The 22,686-nt window shown below is 37.0% G+C and overlaps 1 protein-coding gene across 2 annotated transcripts in view; it reads right to left on the bottom strand.

Moving 5' to 3' along the window:
- Nucleotides 1-22,686, bottom strand: part of SAMD8 (sterile alpha motif domain containing 8) — a 56,875-nt gene that overhangs the window by 15,449 nt on the left and 18,740 nt on the right. Inside the window, exons 2-3 of one of the 2 annotated variants that reach the window (XM_010852373.1) lie at nt 11,441-12,033; nt 2,003-2,098 (exon numbers count right to left, since the gene is read on the bottom strand). In XM_010852373.1, coding sequence (XP_010850675.1) covers nt 2,003-2,098; nt 11,441-12,033 — 689 coding nt within the window. The remainder of the gene's footprint in view (nt 1-2,002; nt 2,099-11,440; nt 12,034-22,686) is intronic. The other variant, XM_010852374.1, reaches the window with a different exon arrangement.

Here is a 22,686-nt window from a genome sequence, read left to right as displayed (position 1 = left end):
TCTGCATTTCTGGTTCACTACTGAAGCTGTGGTACTATAATAAAGAAGAAAAGAAGATAAGAAAGAGAAGAACTAACACTGAATGGAGAGGGTCCCAACTCAAAGCAGAAGGATTCTACCATTTCTTACTTTTCTTAATAGGCCCTGCTCTCCAACATTTTGAGAAACCACAGGAGCCTAAATTGAATACACTATCATCCAGAGAAGAATTAAATTTGTTGAGACTCAGTTAGCACTACTGACTTGAGAACAGTCTAGCCCATTCCAAGATCCACAGCTTAATCTGGGAGTTCTCCTATCAGCCACTCAACTTTGTTACATACCTAAGGCTTAGTCTCCTTATCTCAGCTTTGGCAATACAACCAGTGTAACCCTGCTTTTTTCAAAGATGTGTATTCATTCCTCTGATTTTACATCATAGGTTATTTTTTCTTTGTTTTCTTCTTCACGTGTATGTGTGTTTGGGGATCTTTGGGATTTTTCTGTCTTCCTGCAAGCTCAGTGATGCAATAAAAATATCTTAACACAAGATTTATGGAGAATTTTCTTATCATATGGTGGAAAGTCCAGAGCAAAGGTTTCTGCCTTCTTTCTTCCAAGTTATCATTTTGTGAGGTTTTTAAAGAAGATAACAAAGAACCTGGGTTTTAACGAGAGCCCAGGTGATTCTAATGAAAGTGGCACAAAGACCACTTTGAGAAACACTTTGTTTGACTAAGTAAACATCAAAACTTGCATTTAGTTGCTGCACTTTGCCAAACCTACCAAGGTTTCCTATATAAACTCAACTCTTGTTTTCAAACAGTGGATCAATTCAGATCTACAGGGTCTTGTGAGGCAAAGTTAAATCAGAAAGCAGCAGTGATACACGTGTTTTTAAACCACTTCTGGTTTTAAGCAATCTAGTTATAAATATTCCTGCAGAGTAAAAGAGAACGAAGTGCAATATGGCCTAAAAGTGTGACAAGAACAGCAATCGTCAAACTTTCTTTTCACCTTCAAAGCAATGAAATAACTGCTGCTTAGGAGCAAAAGCCCATCGCTGTGGTTTACCTTAAGCACCTCCTGGTGAGGAGAAAGAATAAAAAAATCAAGCAAATGTCCCTATTCTTCTTCAGTATCCAAAGACAACAGATAGAAGATCCACAAACTTTGTCAGTTCTTTAATTTTTTCTTTACTATGCCTTAATCCTTGTTGCTTATGTATTTTATATTACAGTACTGTGGTGTGTATCTGTTAATTCCATACTCTTAATTTATTCTCACCCTTCCTTTCTCACACACATACTTCCCCTTTGCTAACCATAAGTTTGTTTTCTATGTCTGTGAGTCTGTTTTTCTGTTGTACATAAATCAATTTATATTGCTTTTTAGAGTTCACCCTATGTCTTATTTTTTAAATAATTTCCCCTTTTTAATTATATAAGAAAGGAGCCTTCTCTTATGCTTATCTTTCTTTTTTAATGAAAAAATTCTTCCCTTTATATTTCTTGTGAAAGTACAAAAGAAGCACCTTTCCTATTCAGCAATTTCCTATATTATCTATAGTAAACTACACTTGCTAGATGTGCATGATGTGCAAAATGATCTCTCTTTTTACTGGGCCTCCTTCAAGCAGAGAATAGTTTCTTCCACCCCAACATCTGACAGAAGACTGTTCCCTGGAGGGGTCCCAACCCTTCTATAGACAGTGACATTTCCAATTTGCTTACAGAGAAAGGGAAGGCTAGACTTAGACTGTTAGTAGTTAGCCCATGGCTATATATCACCATCTTTCCCTGCAAAGTATATTTGGAATATTACTAAATATATAGGTACTACCTCAGGTTGACTCTTTTGCCGATCAAACCCAAAATATTTTTCTGTACCAATAACTGTAATGTTATAATAACTAGAGAAGGAAATTAATAAGGAAACAGCAAAGGAAGAAACAAGGTTTGATGACCTTTACGTAAGATAGTCAAAACATTTTCAGTCTTGTAATTTTAAATAAGAGAGGTACCTGTGCTTGTGAAGAAGAAGAACCAGGAGCCAAATATAGCACAGAATCATGCCACATACTTCTGTCATGGCAAAGGCCCATGGAATTCTAGGAACGCTGGAAAGGAAGAAAGTTACATTTTTGGACTGACATGAAGTACATGTATGCAAATGGTGCCACCCTTTTCAATAAGATACTCTTCTAATAATGACCTTAAAAGTATTTTCTTGGGACTTCCCTGGTGGTCCAGTGGCTAAGACTCCGTGCTCCTAAGGCTGAGGACCAGGGTTCGGTTCCTGGTCAGGAAACTAGATCCCACATGCTGCAACTAAGACCTGGCTCAGCCAAATAAAGAAATATTAAAAGAAAAAAAAAAAAAGTATTTTCTTTATCTGTTACTTCTTTTAGAAGATGGTATATGGAAAACCTGAGGAAAAAAAAACTATTTCATAAAATAGTTTTATGAAACTATTTGAACCTCTTTTGTCTGTGATTCCCAGTTATGGTTCTCTGCAGAGAAGTAACAACTCTTTTCTCCTTCCCCATAGCATGACAGACCCAGATACAGGACTGCTCCCAAAAGGGAAGGGGGGAAAAGGCTCACTTCTTAAGTGATATGCATTTCAGAATCCACACTGTCAGGACTTGAACTCAACTACTCTTTTTTTTGGTTGTTTGTTTAGTGTATTTTGTTTTCAAAGTAAATAGAATTTTTGTTTCGTTTTACTTCTTTTCTTGTCTCTCTCTGCCCTCCTTTGTTTTATATTTCTGTTTCTTCTGTCTTTTCCATTGATCTCTCTTTCCGTACTAAATCTGCAGCGCCTGTGATTACCCACCAGTAAAAGACGTGTCACTTTTCTCAATTAAAAAGAAAGAAGGGGGTGGGGAGAAGAGGAAGAAAAAGAACAAGGAAGAAAAATAAAGGAGGAGGAATGAGAAGTGTGGTGGAAGAAGACGGAAATGAATTACTCCAAATAGGTCATCACTGAATGATAAGATTATTGAGTTGTATTTTTATTCTTTGTTAATTTACACTAAAATTTTCCATACTATGGCACATTAATTTTATAACTAAGGAACTAAAGGTATTTTAAAAAAGAAAACATGAAATCTGGAAGATATTAACAGTCTACTCAAACCTTATTCAGAGTAACTGAAGAGAAACAATCATCTTCATCCAGGGACTCATCTTTTACCTATTACCTCAAAAAAAAATTCCTCTTGTGTATTTTTAATCTGTTGTTGCCTTATTTATCTAGCATTATGGGGAAAAAGGTTATTTCACATAATACAAATTTTCAGATAAAAGATTCCTTTAAATGACTTCTAAAAACTTAAAACTTTTAAAACAATTTTTAAAAAGGTATATATGTAAATGGGCTTCCTTGGTGGCTCAGATAGTAAAGAATCCACCTGAAATGTAGGAGACCTGGGCTCGATCCCAGGGTAGGGAAGATCCCCTGGAGGAGGGCATGGCAACCCACTCCAGTATTCTTGGCTGGAGAATCCCCGTGGACAGAGTAGCCTGGGGCTATAGTTCATGGAGTCCCAAAGAGTCAGACACAACCGAGCAACAAAGCACACAGTTTTTATGGTAAAAGTAAAAACTTTTACTGCCTCACCCTCAGCCTAAATGTAATTCTTGCTCCCCAAAGGCAATCACTTTCATTCTTGTGTTTTATTTGACATTGTATCTTCTAATAACACACACAAAAGCACATACAAATACACACACACATTCTCTCTCTCCCATGCTCTCAATATTATTTCATAATTCTGTTTCAAATAATTTTTGGCTTTTACTTAATGTAAAATTTTAAGTGTAGTTCATAGTTAAGATAATGGAATACAATCTCTCATAAAACTTTTTACAATTCTCTGGAGCTAGGAACTTCCTGTTCTGTTTCTTGGGTGCCTATCACCAATTCACCTCCAGACTATTCTATCAAGAAATTGAGAATTGAGATAGAGAAATCTATCCAAGAGCTCCTTCTTTAGAACGCCTGCATTTTCTACTCCTTCTGCATGGTGTTTCTTAGAGTAAAACTTAACCCTCATCTTGGGAATTCTTTTCTATATTGGATACACTATTTCCTGAATCCCATGTCCTCCTCTGGAGAAGGCAATGGCACCCCAACTCCAGTACTTTTGCCTGGAAAATCCCGTGGACGGAGGAGCCTGGTGGGCTGCAGTCCATGGGGTCGCTAGAGTCAGACACGACTGAGTGACTTCACTTTCACTTTCATGCACTGGAGAAGGAAATGGCAACCCACTCCAGTGTTCTTGCCTGGAGAGTCCCAGGGACGGGGAAGCCTGGTGGGCGGCCATCTCTGGGGTCGCACAGAGGCGGACTCGACTGAAGTGACTTAGCAGCAATAGCAGCAGCATGTCCTCCTCTTTCTCAATTTACTTCTTAGTTTTGATGTAGTGTATCCTTGAATTATTTTCTCAGATGAGGGACTACAAGATGAACTTGTTTTTAATGTCAAATCTACTGAGGTTTAATTTAAAAATTCACCATTTTTAGCTATAGAGTTCCATGAGTCTTGACAAACATTCGGTCATGAATCACCACTACAATAAAGATACGGAACACTTTTATCACTCCAAAAGCTTCTCGTGTCCCTTCACTGTCATCAGTCTCCTCCTTTACTTTCAGCTGTGCGGCCATCACTGATCTGACTTCTGATGCCTACAGGTTTGCCTTTTCTAGAATGGCATATAAAGGCAATCAAACAATGTTTGTCCAAACACCTTTTGTATCTGGCTATTTTCATGTAATATATTTCAGATTCATCCATGTAACTGTGTGTACAATTCTTTGTCCACAATTTCCTTATCCATTCACAAGCTATGGGTATTCTGGGCTATTTCCAGGTTTGGGTGATTACGAACAGGTCTTTGCATGGACATATGTTTTCATTTTTCTTGGGCAAATACCTAGGAATGACATCATTGAGTTCTATGTTAAGAATATGTTTAACTTCTTAAGAAACTATCAAGAGCTTCCCTGGTGGCTCAGTGGTAGAGAATCTGCCTGCCAGTGCAGGAGACGGGTTCAATCCCTGATCTGGGAAGATCCCACACGCTGTGGAGCTACTAAGTTCATGTGCCACAACTACCGAGCCTATGCTCTGGAGCGGGGACCCCCAACTACTGAGCCCATGTGCCACAACCTATTAATACTGAAGTCAGTGCACCCTCCAGTATCTACAGTCCTTTTCTCTTCTGCAGGTTTTCCACGGAGAGGAATTTGTTCCCTTGCTTGGAGGATTGGGGCTGGTATGACTGGGGATGGGAAGTTAGTCTGGCTACTTAAGGAAGGGAGCTTGAAGTCTTGTGATCAGTCCATAGATTTATAGTTAATCACCTTGAAAATACAATGAAACATGCCCCTTTGTTCTCATCTGGGAATGGTGTCCCCGAGTCCAGAGACCCTCCCATCAACTATGTTCGAGAACAAACTACCTGTCTTCAGTTAGAACAGGTCTTGAATAGATTTTTAACCAGTTCTCCCATATTTAGCTTCTATCTATACCCTGTCTTGAGAGATGCTTAATGCCTCTTGTTTTGAAAGTTTTTCTGGAGCACCGCAGTACCAATAAACTCACCTCTTAGGCGCTGCTAGTCCTTAATCTCACAATAGGCACTTAGCTTTCTACTTTACAAATTTTCATTATTATCACTGCTTCTGCCTTCATTGGATTATTGGGAACCACCATCTCTGCTTTTTCCTGTTTGTTTTTTAGTGAAGCATTGTAAGGAAATTGTCAAATGTGTTTTCAATATCTCAAATTTATTTTGATGCAATGTTTTCTAAAGTGCAGTATACATGTTTTTCCTTTTTTTTTTGGGATATAATTTAATTTTCCTTCATAATTCAGAGTCATTACTATGAACACAGACTATTACACTGGACAAGGTTCTCAGGGACTACTGAGAAATTAAAGGCAGTTAAGCCTGAGATTGATGTGGCTTTTCCATAATTTATGTGTGCTTTTTACAGTGCTTCTGTTTCCTCCCTTGTTATTATGGTTATTAGCTATCTCTCCTCACATGTAAGTGGGCCTGCCTCTAAAAGCATCTGTTTCCTAATTTTTTGTTTATGATGTGCTGAAGCTCTTGGAATTGTGTCAAGTAAGCTTGACACAACAAAGATCACTGTGAAAGTGATTAGGAATGTTCCCAAGGGAAAATCATAGAGTAATGGGGAAATGAGATCAGGAAGGCAAGGAAGCAAGGCAAGGGTGAAACATCAAGCAAACCTCTGTGGTAAACTCAGGCAAGGGCAACTTTGGCTCAGTTCTGTGGGGAACCTGGGAGACAGTGCAGGTCCAACCTAAAAGCTGTTCCTAACTTGGGCAAAGAGAAATGAAATACATATACCCAACCTCACATCATCGGTTAAGAGCTGCTGCTAAGGATGAAAGTTCCAAGCATGTCTGGTTCTCTTTTTAAGCAGGCAAAGTGTATCCCAGCAGCCCAAGAGCAGTCCTCTAACAAAGACACACAACTGCTGGATGCTGGGAGTATAAATGTGCAAGAAAATGGAAAAGCAATCCAAGAGGATATGGAAGGAATGCTGACAGCTCCTGCTACTATTCTCCTGTGAATGAAGCTGATATTCAGGAGCATGAGGCTTTGTAGCTGGTGGCACTGTAGCATGTTAGGCAAAATTTGGTTTCAAATCCCCATTGCAAACTGAAAACATATGTCCATACACAACTCTGTATATGAATGTTCATAGCAGAAGTATCAATAGTAGCCAAAAAGTGAACCCAACTCAAACATTCATCAATTAATGAATGGATAAGCTAAATGCAGTATATCCATACAATGAAATAATATTCTGTAATAAAAAGGAATGGTGTACAGATGCATACTACTCATATGGAAGAATCTTAGAAACAGTATGCTAAATTAAAGAAGCCAGACACAAAGTAAGGCCACATGTTGTGTACGGCCATTATATGAAATGTCCACAAGAAATCCATAGAAAGTAGATCTGCTTGCCAGAGCCTAGAGGGAGAAGGGAAATGGGGTGGGACTGATAATATGACTTTATTTAGAGTGTTGAAAATGTTCTGGAAGGAGTGGTGATGGCTGCACAACTTTATAAATATACTAAAACCCACTCGATTGTACACTTTAAAATAAAATCCTCATGATCACTTCCCCTCTTTTTTCTCATTATGCCTTGTTATAGTCATCTACAGAACCTCAGCATTCATTCTCTGATTTGAGATTTGAGTTTTTGGTTCAATATCACTCCAAAGCTTCTTTTGTTGTGATATTTGTTCTTCTCACTCCTCTTTTTACTTTTCCTCCAACTTCTTCTTTGACTCTACTTCAGTGACCTACACCCACTGTTATAAATTGGATCTTGTCATCACCAAGATTATTCTTCACAGCTCAAGGTCAAGAATCCTATACTAACCAACATTTCTTGTTTTTCCATCTTACTCCTCCTAGTTCTCCAACTTTAATAATTCTGAGACCCAAAATCCATAGATCTTAATAACACTTCTTCTGTCCTTCATCTACTTCATATCCTCCCATACCTCCTTATCCACCTAAGTCAGTCATTATACTCACTCTCTTTCTTCTTCTTCCTTTATTGTACTGCCTAGCAAAGTTTTGACCCACCGAAATCCAACTATCTACCTATTCTATATCTGTATCTGTGCAGTTGAGTGGTGAAAAAACACGAAGTCAACCTATTAACTTCAGGCAGGCCCTTAGTGCTGCTGCTACATCACACAAGTCTATTCATTCATAGACGGCCATTTCACACTTATCCTTTCTCCTCAAACCTCTGACCTTCTCTCTCTTCTAAATCTGTTTTCAGAGAAGATAAAGACAATCAGCAGAGTACTTCCTCATGCTCTACCAACACAACTGGCAATCTTATATCTGTTTCCATATTTTCTATCCTCCCCTGTTATGAATGAATAGATCATGTCACTAAGAAAGACCTGCCTCACCCACCTACAAGATCCAACCCCTTGTTATCTACTTAAGGACATTACTCCATCAATTATACCCTCTCATATTCTTTCCCTTAAATTGGGTCATTCCCATCATCAGTACAACAGCCACGCTATACAATACGGTCCATCCAAAATAAAACCCTGGTGACTCCTCTCCAAGCTACAGCTCCATTTCTCTGCTGCCCTTACAGGAAAACTTTTAGGGGCCTGTAAGACTTGATTGTTTCCAGTTTCTCTCCTCCCATTTTCCTTCTCTCTCTCACATCATTTCTTTGCCCTTCCCCTTTTTTTAACTTTGAAAAATTCTGATAACAAAAAAAAAAAACAACTTTAAAGAATAAACACTTTATATTTTTATTTAAATTTATTCATTGTTTACAATAACATTTCCCCACATTTGCTTTATTTCTCTCTTTCTTTACATACCTACACACACACACACATACTTTCTCTCCGAGACTAAATCTTTCCTGAAAAGTTGCAAACATTGTGACATTTCTTCTCTAAACACTTCAACATATATGTCCTAAGATCAAGGGTACCTTCTTTATAACCCAATACACTATTATACCCAAGAAACTGTAATACTTAGTGTTATATTGTATCATTTGATATGCAATCTATATTCAAATTTTCCTAATTATCCCTAAAATGTTCTTACAGCAGTTTTTTTTTCTTGATCAAGGATCCAATTAAAGTTCATGTACTGTGTTTGGGTTTGGCTCTTCAACTTCTCTTATAATTCCCTTGAGGAACTTCTTCTTGGTTTTGTTTATCACTATGGGTTCATAGATTCTTAGTATATTATAATTCATTACCATCATTATGCTTCTTGATGTTCTGACTGTCCTAATTTGATTAGTGGGAGCCCCTTAAAACCAGATCATATGTTATTTTGATAGGTTTCCATTGGTTTCCACTTCCTTGCTTTATGGCATAAGATCTATTTCATGCTCATTTTATGCTTACCATGCTCCAAACTTAAAATCAGCCATTTCTCTAAGGAGTCCTGGTCTGTTCCTTTAGTAGAGATTGAGATTTAGGAACCATGATCTGGATGCTCATGGTGCTTCACTGCTACTGAGTTTTTCTTACAAACCATTTCATCAGTTCACAGAAATCTTCCTCATTCTTTTCTATGATTAGATAATACTCTGTTGTGTAAGTATACCACAGTGTATTCAGCCAGTTTTCTGTGGATAAGCATTTACAGTATTTCCAATATTTATAATTTTTACACATAATGTCACAATGAATAACTTTGTACATATGCTGCTTCATATGTGTGGAGATACACCTTTGGGTATATTCCAGTCTCACATTCTCTCTTGAATCCACTACAATCAGGCTTTTGCCCTGGTCAGGGTCAACAGTCATTTAACCTCATCTTACTTGACCCCTCTGTAGCATCTGACACAGTTAATTATAAATTATTCCTGTCTTCTAAAAATACTTAAAAAACAAACAAACAAACTTGGCTTCCAGAATACTCTCTTGCTCTCTCTGCCCTGACTTCTTCAGTCTTCTTTACTGATTTTGACTTACTCTTCTGACCTCTAGATATTATACTTATTCTTGGGATCAATCTTCAATCTTCTTCCTTTCCCTTCTAAACTCACTACCTAGGAGACATTAACCAATTATCACAGTTTTACTTATGCTCGTAACTCCCAAATTTCAGCCCAGACTCTCTGAACTCTAACTCATCTTCCCATCTCTTACTTGACATCTGATTTGGTGTAAAACATACCTCAAACATGACATGTCTAAAACCAAACCCTCACTTTTTTCTCCAAGAAGTTGGAAGTCTTTCCACAGTCTTCCCACCTCTATAAAGGGCAACTTCATCCTTCCAGATGCTCAAGTCAAAAATCTTGGAATAATCCTTGAATTCTCTCTTTTTCCTACACCTTACATGCAAATCCATCAGCAAATCTTGTTGCAAACACACACACATATATGTGTGTACCACTACTATCCTAATCCAACTCACCTCATCTTTGTCTAGATGAATTCCAATAACTGAACTAACCTCTGCTTTCCCATCCCCATCCTCATGCTGTTCTCAATGCAACAACCATTAGAGTGCCCTTTTAAAATGGGCATTAGATCACTCTGCTCTTATCCTAAATGCTTTTCAATGGCTTCCCTCTTCACTTAGAATGAAAGCTAAAGTCCTTACAATTGTCAACATGTACACACAGTCTGGATTCCTGTCTGCTCTTAGATCTCATCTCCAACTGTTCTCCCCATCTCTCAACTGGTGTTCCTTAAACATGCTAAGCCTACTAACAATTCAGGACTTTTGCACCCTGCTGTTTCTTCTGCCTAGAGTACTCTTATCCACATGCTGTCTTCTTTACTTCCTTAGGGTCTTCTGTTGGAAAAAATGTGTACATAAAACAGGGAAGGAGATACAAGGATCTAACAGTTTCTTAAACAGCTTTCATTCTTTTTTTTTTTTTCTTTTAGCATCACCCTTTCTCAAAGCTCATAGTATCCAGAGCTTTGAGAAATCTGCAACTTAGATTGGGTTGTTTCTCAGTTTTCCTGATGGCTGCTTTAGAATTAGGTTACTTTAGCTCTGCTTGTTGCTACTCACCCATCTGCTTTCAAACTTTCAAAAATGTACGGCTCTTTTCTCCTCTCTTATCTGCCCTTTCCTTGTGTTTATAATTTAAGACCAACAAACAAACATAACTTCTTCACTATGCTTTTTGTCAGGGCTTGAGAGAGAATAAAACGTGATATATGTGTCATTCTGCCACCTTAACGTGGACACTGTAATTCACTTCATTAAAAAAAAAACCCATATACTATAAGGCACTTTCAGAAGGGTACAATATTTTATAAAAACAAATAAGATAGCAATACAAACTAAAAAGACGTTTTAAAATCACAAATATAAAAAACTATAGTTTCAAGTTTTGTTCTATTCCTATTTTTCATTTAATATACTGTATTCTTTTTTATGCATTCAGTATTTATAAACCAACAGAATACTATCAACAATCAGTTTGCAGCATCTGTGATAATTCTAATTTATTTGATGGCACAGGAGACTTCCCCACATTTTTAGAAAAGCAAAACCCTGTTCATCTTTAAAAAAAAAAAAATAATAATAACCTAATTCCATCTATTACAAATAACATTCCAGGAAACCCTTTTAAAATATGAAGTGCCCAAGGAGCTATAACGTAAATATAGAAAATATTACAGCTATAACATAGAAAAACAGAAATATAACATGGAAAAATAAAATAAGGAATGGTTCTTTCTACTCATCTAGACTTAAGGTCTAGTTTAAGGGAAAAAGGCAATTCCAAAGACTATCTTTACTATTACCAGATAAAGTAAATGGAAAGTATATATCAACCAAAGCAACAGTAATAACCTAATTGTCATGAATATATTATCACTGCTATTATAACTATCTTCTACAAATTTGGTAACTAGAAAGAAAACTTACCTGTCTAAGAATATATCTGGGAGTGGTGGATAGGTCTGCATGTCAGGCACTCGCTCGTGGACAATAACCATTATGAAAGATGTAAATCCAAATACTATGAAAACATATATACAACTCAGTATGGTCTTCCAATACTCTGGGTCCAGTCTTCGAATAGAATGTTTGTTTTTACCATTCACATACTGGTACTGATCAGAATTCAAATCAGTGATGGGTCCATCACAGTCATGTGAAGGCTCCCCATTACAGAGCCACTCTGCACTCTGAAGAGCACTGATAAATGGAGTCATGGGACTCATGGGACTGTCACTGTTGTAGCCCATCTCTTCTAAAACATCAATATGTATTTTCTGCAATTTTCGGACTGAGAGCATTAACCTTTTAATGTCCCCTAAGACTTTGATTTCCAGAGGAGGAGATCGGAGATCATATTCAGTCAATGTAAGCAATGTGATTCCATCAAGTCGGTGCTTGTTGCATAAAACATCCACATACTCAAAAAAGCCTTCATCCTTCAGCCAAACAGCTACATGCTTGGTAGTCCAGCGGCGAATGCAGAGTTGATTAGGAACAGCCATTTCTTCTTCAACTGTCTGTCAAGGGAAAATAGGAAAATAAACAAAAACTCAACATGCCCTAACAACTTCTTTGAGGATTAAACACATAAATACACCAGAAACAGTTATTCATCCACACTGCTATATTGGCTTCTGGACAAGAAAAAAGAAATAAAATTATTCATTAATGAGTAATTTTCAATAGATTTACATTCTAATAAGTTTATACACATAAATTCAGTAGCAGAGGAAAAGCTAATAACCAAACAGTTTTATAAAATGTTTTTTTGGTAATATTTTACAAGTGGCTTTCCCATACCATAGCAGGCCATAACTTAATAAGAAAAAGACTACTGGTGAGAACAATTGAGAAAAATAACTCAACACTTTCATAAAATGAAATATACAGAAAGATTTGTCGTATGTGAAAATAAATCAAATTTTAGAAATCTTCACGTTTGAGGGATAAATATCTCTCCTGCCTCTAAACTGCCTTGTCGTGGTGAAGCAGCGTGAATAACTCAGTGAAGCTATGAGTCATGCAATGCAGGGCCACCCGAGACAGATGGTCACAGTGAAGAATTCTGATAAAACGTGGTCCACTGGAGGAGGCAACGGCAAACCACTCCAGAATTCTTGCCATGAGAACCCCATAAACTGTATAAAAAGGCAAAAAGATATGACACCAAAAGATGAGCTCCCAGCTCAGAAGGAAGAGCGGAAGGCAATCACTAACAGCTCTGAACAGCCAGCTCAATGGAAAGACCCTGATGCTGGGAAAGACTGAAGGCAGGAGCAGAAGAGGGTGACAGGATGGAATGATTGGATGGCATCACTGATTCAATCGACATGAACTTGGGCAAACTCTGAGAGATGGTGAGGGACAGGGAGGCCTGGCGCACTATGGGGTCACAAACAGTTGGACACAACTTGGCAACTGATTGAACTGAACAGCAACTGATTCCAAAAAGAAACAAAACAAAACCAAAAATCCACAAAGGTAGATGGAAAACTAATTTCAGGAAACCCCTTAAGATGAGACATATTTCTATCTACTATACAAATAATTTCTACGATAGATATAAAATCTTTACCAGATATAAATATCTATAAATATCTTAATAGCTCATTTCTTCCTATACCTTGAATATTCCATTATAGAACTTATAAGGAATTTCCTTCTTAAAATATCATTGTGATTTAGTGATAAAACACTTCAATGCCCACAAATTTGAGGGGCTATATTTTATACTGCAATTATAGTAATTTTTTCTTTCTTTTTTTTGTGGCCACACCACACAGCTTGTGGGATCTTAGTTCCTGACCAGGGGCTGAATCTGAGTCCTCAGCAGTGAAAGTGCTGTGTCCTAACCACTGGACCTCCAAGGAATTCCCTATACTTCAATTATAAAAGGAATGTACCATTTCAAAAAATACTAATAATTTTTACTACTTTGATCCCACACAGTTCTGTTTATGTTCTTTTTCTATTTTAAAGTGTTCAGTAACTTGGGCCTATATCAGGCTTCTAAACTTTTATCAGATACATGGGAGACAAAGGCTTACATGGAAAAACCTAAAGTACTTTCTCAACAACTAAAGTCAGTGGGTTTTCTGACATTTTCCAGATTACTAAAGACCACATTTTCTGCTGAGATGATTTTTAAAAAACACAGTAGGTAAACTTTAAAGCATTAAAAAAGAAGAAGAAAGAATGACACAACAAATACTCACATGCCCACTACCCAGCTTGGGGAAAAAAAAAAAATCAAACAGTTCCAATACATATGTTCCGTTTCTTAATTTGAATAGTAGTTATACACTGAATATTCATCAATCCATACACTTATGAGCTATACTTTACATGTGTTAAACTTGATTTTAAAAGTTTTAAAAACTAAAACAAAACATCAATACCCTTCTCTCCTCCCAGATGTAGTAACTCCTGGTTTTAGTGCTTATCATTCCCTTATAAGCATTCATTTAGTGCTTATCATTCCCTCATAAGCATTTTTGGCTATGAAAACTTTCTATGCTTCCTTATGTGGAGGAAAAGTAAAAAGCTGCCATTTCTGCGTTCTTCTAGCCAACACAAACTGTTGCCACAAATAATTACCTGAAAAAGGCAAATACTCAGCTACATAAGTACTTTTTACACCATCAAAAACATTCAGCCAACAAGAAACATGCTCATTAAATGTTTATATTTTGATTACTACAAAGCAAACCTAGTTCTTGGAAACCTTACATCAGTGTTTCCAAACAAAGCTTTTAACAGTATAAAGCCACAACAGCTTCCAGTCTTAGTCTTTTTCCTACAATATAGCATCACCACCCCAAAGGACAGGGAATTATGATTTATTCACTTCAACTCATGGAATTTACACACATTGATGTATGTAATTTTATATCACTTATTACATATATATAGCTCCATTTAAAATGATTTTTCTATATTTTAATACATATAGACAGCCAGATGGCTTCATCCTACATACTACATACATATCTTTTCCCCAAGGTATTCTCTGACTAAATTATTTCAACCCTGAATATCCAACAAGTGCATGCTATGAACTCTGCAACAATTACAATGTAAAAAGTATGAGAGGCTCATTTCATACAAAATAAGGCCAGATTCCTTCTGTCGTTTTATTTCTATTTCACTTTCTCATTTTTCTAACAGCTTACCACCAGTGGGTTCCAAGTCACTCCCATCCTTTTAGCCTTGTTCTTCAGGAGAGTTTCATTTCATACACTGCTCAAAATGATCTCTCTCATATTTTTTTTTTTCTGTCTTGTATCACCTCCAATCTGGCTAACAATCTGTTCTTTATATCCTCAATTTAACTAACAAACAGGCTTTGATGCCGGTGTTTCAGCTGCTAGAAAATATGAGTTGTCGTACAAGAAAGCTCCCTAGCAGTCTTTGAACCTGCTGTGGCAATGCCCTAAAAGCATGACACATTGCCCTGCTGTACTTCATCAGGTCAGGGCATGCCCTTTAATTCTCTACTGCTACATACAGTTAGAGGCCCATATTTAGTTAACACTATGAACACCTGCACTAAAGAGGTATATTAGAAGATGATAAAAGGCTTCAGGACAACATAGTATTTTTGTTGTACCACAGGACCTACAGGGAACAGGAAACTTTTAATGAAGAATATGACAGCTGTAGATTTCATACAAATATACAGAATGAAGAAATTAGTAAACATTTCAGAATACTTTCAGCTTTAATCAATAATTAATATGAATCAACTATCAGTTAAAGGGACTTCTGTTTCTGACCAAGATGCAGTAAGAGAAACCAGATTTACTTTTCCACCTGAAACAGCCAAAATATAGACAAAATATATGGAGAGAAAACCAGTTTCAAAACAGTGGGCACAAGACAGCAAGGAGACCCTTGAGAGGAGGAAACAAGGTGAGCCCCACTGCCCCTGCCATGAGTGAGCGGTGTAGGATATAATCTGGGTGAGGCCCAGCAGACTACGTGAGTGGCGATGGAAGTGAAAGTCTAGGGGAATCAAGGTGGTTAGTGTACACGGGATAGAATAATAGAGGGGAGAAAGACAGAGAACTTGATATAGACTGAATGCTTATATTCCTGTATTGAAGTTCTGACTCCTAGTGGGATAGTATTAGAAGGTGATTAGGTCATTAAGGCAGAATCCTCATGAACAGAATTAATGCCCTTATATACCCCAGAGAGTTCTCTCAGCTGTTCTGCCCTGTAAAGACACAGATAAAAGAAGACCACCTATGAAGCAGACCTCATAGACACCAAATCTGCTGGCAGTTTGATCTTGGATTCCTTGGCCTCCAGATCCATGAGAAATAGATGTGTTAAGGCACTCAGCCTACAGTAATTTTGTTATAACACTATACGTAGACTAAGATGGAACTCCAGAGATTTGCAAAGAATCTCCCTTGAACAGGCAGCTGAATGCTGATCAACACTTGTATGTGAGGAAACCAAACAAGACTGAAAAAAGAACCACCCAGAAAGATTAGAGGTGATAATAATGCCTAGTACTCACCCAAGATCACTAAAAGCACCTACTGCAAATAACCAGGCTGGAAAAAAAAAATCTCATGATTCATGGGGCACTGGGCAGAGTACACAGCAAGATCTTTCCATAGTAGAAAGGCAAAATTAACCCTAAAACAGGAGCTCTCGAGTGGGGGCAACTGGCACCCCAAAACATTTGGCAATTTCTGGAGATATTTTTGGTTGTCACAGCTAGGGGCTCATCTAAAGACTAGAGACTAGGGATACTGTTAAAACACTCTGTAATGCATAGGACAGTCCCTCACAACAAAGAATTGGTGCTGGTATGCAGAAATCCTGCCCTAAACCTAAACATGTCTCTGGTTCAGCCAAACATATCTTAAAAGCAGAATCAAAAGGATCAGAGTTGTTTTCAAGTAATTTAATTATATCCCTCAACAAAGCGGGAGAATATTAATAGGAATACAAAAGTATTCAGCACCCAACGGGTAAAATCACTATGTCTGGGAACCAATCAAAGATGACCAGGCATGCACAGAAGTAGGAAAACTCACCTACAACATGTAGAAAATCAATTGAAATTGACCCAGAACAGACAGATAATAAAATTATCAGACAAGGATGTTAACACAGATATGATAACTGTATTACATATGTTCAAAAAGTGAAATAGAGATATGGACACATAAGATCCAACTCAAACTTCTAGAAATGAAATTGCAAAGATATGTAATAAAAAACACATTGGATGGGATTAATAGCTGATTAGATACTACTGAGGCACAGTAAATTTGAAGACATAATATGAATTATTCAAAATCAAACACAGGAAAAAGAGAGCTTTTAAAAATGAAGAGAACATTATTCAGTCTTTAAAAGGAATCTTGAAGACCTTGTGCTAAATGAAGTAAGTCAGACACAAAAGGACAAATGTTGTATGATTCACTTTAGATGAGGTCAAATTCATAGAGACAGAAAGCAGATAGTAGTTTCCAGGGACTGAGCAATAGGAGACAAAGGAGAATTACTGTTTGATGGGTACAAAGTTTTCATTTGGGATGATGAAAAAGTTCTGGAAATGGATGATAGTAATGGGTGCACAACAAAGTAAATGTACTTAATGCCACTGAATTATGGACTTCAAAATGATTACAATATTTTGCTATGTATATTGTACCATGATTAAAAAAAAAGAAAAAGAAACAAAACGAAAAGAACATCAGTGAGAGGTGGGACAACTTCAAACCATCTAATAGATGCATTTATGTGGCCTGAAGGGAGGAGACAGGAGAGGACAGGAAGAAACATTTTGAAGTACCAATGGCCAGCATTTTTCAAAATCTGGTGAAAACTATAAACTCACACCCTAAAAGCTCAATAAACTTCAAACATTAGAACCACACAAAAAACTATACCACACCATAACATAATCAAATTACTCAAAATCAGTGATAATGAGAAAATCTTAAAAGTAAAAAGAGAAGATATATACATTACATACACAGGAACAAAGATAATGATAGCAGATTCCTCACAGGAAACAATGGAAGTTAGAAGACAGTGAAATAATGTCTTTAAAACACCAAAAGGAAAAAAAAAAAAAAAAATCAACCTATAATTCTATGACCAGTAAAATGTTGTTAAAAAACAAAGGTAAAATAAATACTTTTTCAGACACACAAAAGCTAAATAATTTCATCTCCAGCAAACCTGAACCACCAGAAATGTGAAAAGGAAGTCCTTCACACAGGACAAAAATGCCATCATATGAAAATAAGAATCTACGCAAAGCATGGAAGAATATCAGAAATGGTAGATACATGGGGTAAATACCTAAGTAAAATACATGTCAACAATGGCACAGAAGTTGGGAGAAACAGACTACTAAAATAAAATTCTTCCAGAAAAGCAGGGAGTATTTCTGAATTCGTTCCATGAGGCCAGTATTATCCTGATACCAAAACCAGACATGACATTACAAAAAAATAAAACTATAGCCTGACAAGCCTTAAGAACATAGAAGGAAAAATCTGAAACATACCTCAGCAAATCAAATTCAGTAGTATTTTACAAGGATTCATATTTTATATACAAAAACATTGATATTTTACAGCAAGACAAGAAAAATTTAAACATAAAATTAAAAAAAAAATTTTTTCTCTGCCTTTGGCCTCTTCCTTCACCACCAAGAACTGCATATCTGCATTATGCATCAACCAAACCTCCCCCATTGGCAGAAACACCTGCTCAGCCATAAAGTGCAACATTCTTCTAGCATCAATAAGACAACTCCTTAAAAGATAACATTCCTTCTTGATCTTGTTAAGAGGCCACAAGACTTTTAGATATGGAGTCTTAAACTGTCAATAATATGTCATTTAATGCACAGCCCTCTGTCTCAAACAAACAAACAAACAAACACAAAAACTCACATAACTATGCCTACACTTCTAATTGGTAGAACAGCTCTGAGAGTTTTCTGACATGCTGTTCTTGGGTTATAGTCTCCAGTTTGGCTCAAATAAAATTTTCTATTTCTTTCTTAGATCGACTGATTTTCATTGACATGCATCAATTCTTACCAAATTTGGTCTATAAATTCCATGCTGTCCCAATCAAAATCCCAACAAGTTTCTTTGTAGATACTGATAAACTTGATTTCAAAAGCTGATATGGAAATGCAAAGGACACAGAATAACCAAAACAAGCTTGAAAAAGAATAAGATTAGATAACTAATTACAAGACTGACTCATTGGAAAAGACCCTGATGCTGGGAAAGATTGAAAGCAGGAGGAGAAGGGGACAACAGAGGATGAGATGGTTGGATGGCGTCACCGACTCCATGGACATGAGTTTGAGTAAGCTCCGGGAGTTGGTGATGGACAGGGAGGCCCAGCGTGCTGCAGTCCATGGGATCTCAGAGAGTCAGACATGACTGAGCCACTGAACTGAACTGAGTACTGGCATAAAAATAAATCAATGGAACAGAACAGAGAATTGAGAAACGGACCTACATATTTATGGATATATAATTTTATACAGTTGTGCACAGGCAATTCAGTGGAGAAAGAATAGTCTTTTCACCAAATGCTAGATCAAATGAATAAGTATATGCAAAAACAGTAATCCATACCTCTCACCACATATAAAAATTAACTTCAATAGATTATAGACCTAAGGTAAAATCTAAAACTAGAAAACTTCTAAAAGATAATATATGAGAAAATCTTTTTGAATTTAGGTTAAGGAAAGATTTCTTAGATATGACAACAAAAACAAAATCCTTAAGAGAACAAGTTGATAAACTGGACTTCATTTGCCTAGCTAGGTGACTTAAGGACATAATTTTATGGTTTTTACTCTACAAATTTCTGCATTGTTTTGATCTGTTAAAGTATATACTTCTATAATAAAGACAGAAAAATATACAGAAGAACAATGTATCTGTTGAAGAACACTGAAATTATAATTTCAAAATTACACCTGCCTCAAGAACTACTACTTTTAATTTTTTAATTTATCTTTCATACATAGTATTTTCTATACATAAAATTTCTACAGAGAAATCATGCCACATGTAATACATTTTTACTTAACATTGTTGCATGAGTTCTAATGTTATCAAACTATCCTTTGAAAAGGATATTCCATTGTATGTCCATACAATAATCTGCCGATTTCCCAATGTTGGCAACTGTTCACAATTTTATTACTATTACAAACAGTACTGCAGTGTCTTCGGTTAGATTTCTAGAAGTAGAATAACAAAATCAAAAAATTCTGACATGTTATTTGGACACTAACTCCTAGGTAGTCATTAAAGCCTGATCCACATCAAAAAGCTTGACCCACATCAAAAAGCATGACGGTGCCTGTCCAAAATGTTAATGGGTACATAAAGGAAAGATCTCAACTTGAGAGACAACTTAAAAGCAGTTTATTTTGAAATCATGAGCAATTAAGAAATTAGTCATCAAAGGTCAATACAAGGCACTGAGAACACAGTCCACTCATGCAGAATCGTACCAACAGGCATTACTCAAACTTAGTTCCAACTCATAGATAATACATAAACTAAAGTATCTGACTGTTCTGTACAGATATCTTATCTTTTGGATGGACTCTGACAAATTTTTGAAACCTATTCAAAAATTCAATTTTCAGCATATCAACTTGTTCATTTACTAGCAAATTAATATCTCTCCAAATTTAGTTCACATTGATTAGAGATTTCAACAGCTTGACAGCAAAATAATTCATTATTTCCTATGATCTTATCTCCATACTTAACACAATGAAAACAGCTTTCATAAACACAAGAACTTTAAATCTGGTATTTCTTTTTTTTTTTTAAGTCTTTATTAAATTTGTTACAATCTTGCTTATGTTTTTGCTTTTTTGGCCATGAGGCATGTGGGACCTTAGCTTCCCCACCAGGGATCAAACCTGCACCCAGTGCTTCGGAAGACTAAGTCTTAACCACTGGACCACCAGGGAAGTCCTCCCCAAATCTGGTATTTCTTAACAGAAGCATAGCTATTCATTAATCAATGAGTGGTATGCATTCACTGGAGTGATAAGCACTAAATTATTATCTTCACAATAATATAAATAACTCAGTTATGAATACTATATTAAAACTGTAAATACTGTATATTAGGTGTAACAAACCAAGCACAATCAGTCCAGAACTACAAAAAGAGACAATGTCTATCAACAAACTCTCCCTATTCTGCCTCACTAAAGCTCTGTGTTTTGCCCTTCCCTATCTCTGTGACTGATCAGCTACAGGACAATCTGGCCACTGGAAATGATGACTTGACACAAGGAGTATTACTATCTGTGAATCACCACTGACTCAGTGTCTGTGACAAATACGGTGAAATGGCACTCAGCATCCTTTCCAATCTCCCTCCAGTTGTTTTTTGTACTACAGAGGTTAAAAAACTAAAAATTATCCTCCAGGATCCCTTGCCACTAAGGTTCTAAATGTGAATTAAGTTTAGCCAACTATATCCTCTGACATGAGATGTGGAAAAGTGATGTTGAAAGCTGAGCTTCTCTGTACACCAGTGTTGAATCAAATCTCAGAGAAAGTTTTGGCTGAAGTAGAAAAGAACAGCTTTACTGCTTTCCCAGGCAAAATGGGAAACAGCAGGCAAATGCCCTCAAAACCATCTGTCCCAACTTGGGGAAGACAGGGAGAAGTTTTACAGTAACTGTCCGAGAGGGTGTGATCAGCTCCTAGACATTCTTTTGATAGGTTGATGGTGAGGTAAGTAGGAGTCAGCATCATGAACCTTCAGGTCCAACTGGTCTGGGGTCTACATGCTTGTGGACAGAATATCATTGTTAATCATTAACTTCTCCCACCTGGAGGGGGTTTCAGTATCTGCAAAACAGCTCAAAGATGGTGTCGTGTGTATCCTCTGATAGGGAAATAGGACCTTGCCCCAAGGCTGCTCTGGGCTGTTTGTTTCTCCCTGGTCTCCCATCCCTTTCCTAATTAACAACTGCTTGAATCTGCCCACTGGGACTCAGGGAAGGTGACGGAGGATGAATGAAGGCTGTTTCCTATAATCAAAGAAATGCGAGACACAGAAGGGCTTTGTGCCCAGGAACCCCACAGGGACCCCTGCACAGTATCAAAAGCAGAAAGTGAAGTAGGGGCCACATTTTTCTAAAGTTTGTTATCCGCAAGAAAGATTATGGAAATGTTGGGTGTGAGTGTGTATGTAATTCTCCAGTTTACAATCACTCACTTTTTGTCTGGAAGCAGCTGCAGTTGTAGAGCAGCAGTACTGACTTTTCAATGCCTGCATCACATATATGATGATACGTTTCTTCTGTGTGCGTTAAACTATACATACCTGAAATTTTATTGTTTCAATCATTTTTAAGCGCGTAGCACTTAAATCTTCAGTGCATTTAAGTACATCTATATTGTTGTTCAATCATTAACCACCACTTATTTTTAAAACTTTTCCATCATGCAAAATGAAAACTCCCCATTGTTTCTTCCCTCATGCTCCTGCCAAACACCATTCTATTTTCTGTCTCTATTATTCTAGATACAACCAGTATCCAGAAAAACGTCTACTTCTGCTTTATTGACTACGTCAAAGCCTTTGACTGTATGGGTCACAATAAACTTAAAATCCTTAAATTTTAAGAAAATTCCTAAAGAGATGGGAATACCAGACCACCTTATCTGCCCCCTGAGAAACCTGTATGCATTTCAAGAAGCAACAGTTAGACTCGGACATGGGAACAATGGACTGGTTCCAAATTGGGAAAGGAGTACATCAAGGCTGTATATACACCCTGCTTATGTAACTTCCATGCAGAGTACATCATGAGAAATGCTGGGCTGGATGAAGCAGAAGCTGGAATCAAGATTGCTGAGAGAAATATCAATAACCTCAGATACGCAGATGACAACACCCTTATGGCAGAAAGTGAAGAACTAAAGAGCCTCTTGATGAAAGTGAAAGAGGAGAGTGAAAAAGTTGGCTTAAAGCTCAACATTCAGAAAACTAAGAACATGGAATCCAGTTCCATCACTTCATGGCAAACAGATGGGGAAACAATTGAAACAGTGACACACTTTATTTTTGGGGGGCTCCAAAATCACTGCAGATGGTGACTGCAGCCTTGAAATGAAAAGACT

This window comes from Bison bison, unplaced genomic scaffold (genome assembly GCF_000754665.1).
Source record: "Bison bison bison isolate TAMUID 2011002044 unplaced genomic scaffold, Bison_UMD1.0 scf7180017864309, whole genome shotgun sequence".
NCBI classification, from domain to species: domain Eukaryota; kingdom Metazoa; phylum Chordata; class Mammalia; order Artiodactyla; family Bovidae; genus Bison; species Bison bison.
Note: the sequence above shows the minus strand (reverse complement) of the source record. Positions and strands in the feature narration are given on the sequence as shown.